Genomic DNA, 4,668 nt, shown 5'->3' with positions numbered 1-4,668 from the left:
AGAAGGAGGAGGAGGAGAAGAAGAAGAAGAAGAAGAAGAAGAGAGGAAGAAGAAGAAGAAGAAGAAGAAGAAGAAGGAGGAGGAGGAGGAGGAGAAGAAGAAAAAGAAGAAGAAGAAGAAGAAGAAGAAGAAGAAGAAGAAGAAGAAGAAGAAGAAGAAGAAGAAGAAGAAGAAGACTTACAATCTCGCACTGCTCACCTTAAGAAGATCGCGTTTGTCTTGACGTCGAGCCCAAATGATAAGCATAAAATATAGAGAGAATACTGAGCAGAGCATAGCCAGAACAGCAAAGTTATCCTTTAACTTCTCATCCAAATTTAGAAACACAGTGTCAAAGTTAATTTTGTTGACGGGGACGAAGAAATCTGTCCCGAAAGACGTCAGGTGATTGCATAGACAGCGTGTGTATTTTCTTGTAGACTCGGGACTCACCTGATGGAGATAAAACGAAGGAAGGCGATAGAATGAACAAAGTTGTGATGATGAATAAGCTTAAAAGTGTTCGTACAGATGCTGATGTAAAACTGCAACAACAACGACAACTGCATCTTATATTGGCTGATAAATTTTGTATTGAATTTCCTTTAACTATCATCATACTTATTTATGGGAGACCTTCAAGAAAAGTTCAATAAGATCGGTTGCCTCGAGCAATGAAATAGCTAACGTTTAAGTTTCTTACTCTTCATCTGGGAGTGAGGAATATAGAGAACATGACGCAAACTAGCCAGAACAGCAAGGTTATCCTTTAGCTTCTCATCCAAATTTAGAAACACAGTGTCAAAGTTAATTTTGTTGACGGGGACGAAAAAATCTGCTCCGAAAGACGTCAGGTGATTGCATAGACAGCGTGTGTATTTTCGTGTAGACTCAAGACTCACCTGATGGAGATAGCTTCCCTGTTGATAGCTGTGTAACAGAACAGCAATCAATGGCAATGAGAACAGCTACTGTAACAATAGTAACAACAGCCTTTAACGATAATTACTTGTATAGAAGTTTGTATTAATGATTTCATTGTGTAATATTATATAGTAACTAACATTCATTTCAGTCAAATTCTGTTATGATTATTTTGTTGTGTCTGGGGAGAGTCATTCTCTTTTAGTGCCTTATTATTTAACACACTCACCGGTAAAGTTTCCACTCATTTACTTATTTATTTTTCCTAAAATTTTCGTTGCGTCTTGCAATCTTTTCATTAGTCGTTGACTCTCAAGGACTATTGAAAAGGTTGCAAGACGCAACGAAAATTTTAGGAAAAATAAATAAGTAAATGAGTGGAAACTTTACCGGTGAGTGTGTTAAATAATAAGGCACTAAAAGAGAATGACTCTCCCCAGACACAGCAAATTATGCTTCAACACACGAACCCACATAAAGAATCTTGCAAACCAACTCTGTTATGATTATTTTTCTATCAAGAATCTGCCGTTTTGAAAACTTTATTTGGTCAAAAGATAAAGAAAATCGTTCATGGCTTTTTCGATACCTCCGAGTCTGGTGGAATGAATGCCGAAAGTTATCCTTTGATCTGATACTTGTCCCGAATGTTTGCAATCGATGGGTTAGATGGTGATGATGTTAAACCGGATAACGGATTATGTCTACCACACAGAACAGGAACAGTCTCTCCCATGGACTTTCGCACACTTTACGTCAACTAAATTTCACAAATCTTGAGTCGACCCAACGCTACGGCAGAAGATACTTGCTTAAGGTGCTATGTTGTGGGATCGAATTCAAACCCACGCAGCTTTGAGGCAAATTTCTTTACAGCTTTAAGCCGAAGCTAGAAAGAAAAGTTTTCGCAACCCCTCGACTTTATTGTTGTTGTCCAACTTTATGTTAGTCCTGATTAATGATACGTGGGGTCAAAAGCATTCTAAATGTGATATCTTTTATTCAGACTTAGTACATCTAACAGTACATTTCTTTTTTTAAGGAGAGTTGGGTCTGATTTGAAGCAGTTCTGCCTGATATTTCTAGCATGTCGAGTGATTGTTTAGTGGCATTCTCAGTTTAATACATAAAATCTTAAAAACAAAATGTCTTTTTACTAATTTAAAGACCTTTTATTATAGTTAAAGACCTAAATTTTAGGCCGACACAATAAAGAGGATCACTCTTAGAAACACCAATTTGAAGTTTGAGTCAAAATTGACTGACTGCACAATCTACTCCTATTTGCATGTTTATGATGCTGGACCTAAGATAGAAATTGTCTGCGGACTGTATTCATGGAACATCTAGAATAACATCAGAAACAATTCTATACTACCGTGCGAAGTCGGATACCATCAATAAACTTGATATATATATATATATATATATATATATATATATATTTACTATCAGCAAAACCTATATACGGTTTCCGATATCAAGTAGTCATCTTTGAGAAGAGAAGAAAATTAACACACACACACGCACACAGATTAATCTTTACTAAACATCTACTATTCTAAAATATTCTACACTATGCCTGATTTTAGGCATTATAAACATCAGTTCGAATTAGGAAAAAAGTAATAGGGCAGTGTTTGAACCACGTAGCTGATTCTTGCCGGGCGACTGCAATAGTGATTACATTTCAGAATAGATACCCTTTTCTGCTCTTTTAAATGTACTATTATATCTCCACTATATTGTTTATTATATATTTTGTCAGCCACTTAACGCTAAAGGAATAGTAATATAGCGATGTTTGCGAGGAGAGTTAACCCACAACTTTTTCTTACATCATACTTTAAAACGGGAGCATCTTCATGATCATTAGATCTGGTGGAAATAGCAACCAGATCGTCCTTAAATCATGTCGTACTGTTTAGGATTATATGATTTCAGTTGTGTGTGAAAAAAGTTTTATGAACCATTTTGTCAGTCAGTTGGCAATATAAACGTTTATGCAAAATTCCTTACCCTGCACCCCTTGGTCAACCATTTCTCTTGTCTGGTGTCCCAGAAACGACACCCAGATACAATAAAACGAAACTGATAGCTCGGAAAAGGGTCAGCAGTGATATTTTCTTGAACATCAGCTGGAGCCATTTCTAAGGCATCATAATAATCATCAACCGATTGTTCAGTGAGTTCCGCTAGAACGAAAACAAATGAATAATACAATAGCATGTGGTAAGCAGCACAAAGAATCGGCTATTCGGTCCCACCTTTACACAGTGTTACGTGTTACTAGAAACAGTACAAATGAGATGAATTTTTCTTTCAAATTGAATATTTACGACAGAGACAGAGGGAGGATCACAAACATCTGAATCTTATACCACCCTTTACTCTGTGCCTTGTAACAATGAAATTACTGTTATTTATTTTACTTATATAAGCATATAAGCTTTATTAGCTTAAACATTTCTTATTATTAAAAGCAGTGAACACACACTCTTCAACAGATAAGCGATAGTGAGTTTCAGAATCACCTTGTATTATAGTGTCCAATGGAAACACGCGCACACACACACACACACACACACACACACACACACACACACATTTTCTCATGGTGTTTGCTGTTGAATGAATTTGTGATAAAATACCGGACTACCGGCCAAAGAATGGACAGTTCGTATACTGTCAGATGCGCTGCGCTATGTCCCTGATCAAGACATTTAATTCTCAAGGTGACAAAGAAATATTTTGCTAGCTATATATTTAGAATTACACGGACAAGCGCGAGTAAGATATTAAATACGTACAAAATGGTCTTATTCCAATAAAATAAGTTCCGTTTCCCAGTTGTTTCACCTGCTCAGAAGTAACAAACACTGTGTAATCAGAGTCAGATGTATTCTGGTCATTAGATGGTTGGATTGGTACTGTGAAAAATAAATCATATTCTGTGTCTGTCGGTGGAAGCTTGTGACGTATTAACACATCTAGGCTGACATTGGCGAGTTCTGGTTTGACTAATAATAATAAACTATTCTCTACTGTTGGGACTTCCAATGAATGTATTGATATACTTTTGTTGAAAGTTGAATTCAGGGTCACTGATGAAAGGGGTGAGTCATATTTAACCTCGATGTCAATGGAAATATCTTGAGAAATGTTGGATACTGGTATGGCTGATCCATCTGGGCTGTACAAATCGAGAGACACGACATCCGAGTTTATGTACATTGAAGTTGGATCCCACCTGTATGGATTCGATTTAGCACGAAGAAACTACAAGAAATGAACAAGAAAGTTTACTGAAAAGTATAAACTGAACATTTATAACGGAAGAACCATTTTGAGCTAAATTCCACATACTATTAACCAGAGGCGTGACCAAGTTCTAAAGTTAGGGGGAGCGAGCACATAAACATTTTAAAATAATTTCTCTTATATTTTCCAAAAATTACTGCAGAGCTTAATGACCACCTCGAGAATTGTTCGCCGGGACCTGCACAAAGCCGGGTTTCACGGGAGGGCTGCAATCAGAAAACCACTACTTTTAAAAATAAACGTTGCAAAGCGTTTAGAGTGGAGGAAAAACCTACAGAATTGGTTCCTAGAGCAGTAGAAGAGTGTTATTTTCTCGGACGAGTCATCCTTTACCTTATTCCGACCACCGGCCGAGTATACGTGTGGAGACAGCCAAAAGAAGCATTTGACCCAGACTGCCTTCTTGCAACTGTTAAACATGGAGGAGAATCTGTGATGATCTGA

At 37.0% G+C, this 4,668-nt stretch overlaps 1 protein-coding gene across 1 annotated transcript in view; it reads right to left on the bottom strand.

The window, feature by feature from the left end:
* LOC106876666 (uncharacterized) overlaps nucleotides 1-4,668 on the bottom strand; it is a 143,397-nt gene that overhangs the window by 26,304 nt on the left and 112,425 nt on the right. Inside the window, exons 25-27 of the mRNA XM_014925299.2 lie at nucleotides 3,714-4,182; nucleotides 2,923-3,098; nucleotides 199-432 (exon numbers count right to left, since the gene is read on the bottom strand). Of these exons, the coding sequence (XP_014780785.2) occupies nucleotides 199-432; nucleotides 2,923-3,098; nucleotides 3,714-4,182 (879 nt within the window). The remainder of the gene's footprint in view (nucleotides 1-198; nucleotides 433-2,922; nucleotides 3,099-3,713; nucleotides 4,183-4,668) is intronic.

The sequence above is a fragment of the Octopus bimaculoides genome, chromosome 3, assembly GCF_001194135.2.
Source record: "Octopus bimaculoides isolate UCB-OBI-ISO-001 chromosome 3, ASM119413v2, whole genome shotgun sequence".
Taxonomy (NCBI): domain Eukaryota; kingdom Metazoa; phylum Mollusca; class Cephalopoda; order Octopoda; family Octopodidae; genus Octopus; species Octopus bimaculoides.
Note: the sequence above shows the minus strand (reverse complement) of the source record. Positions and strands in the feature narration are given on the sequence as shown.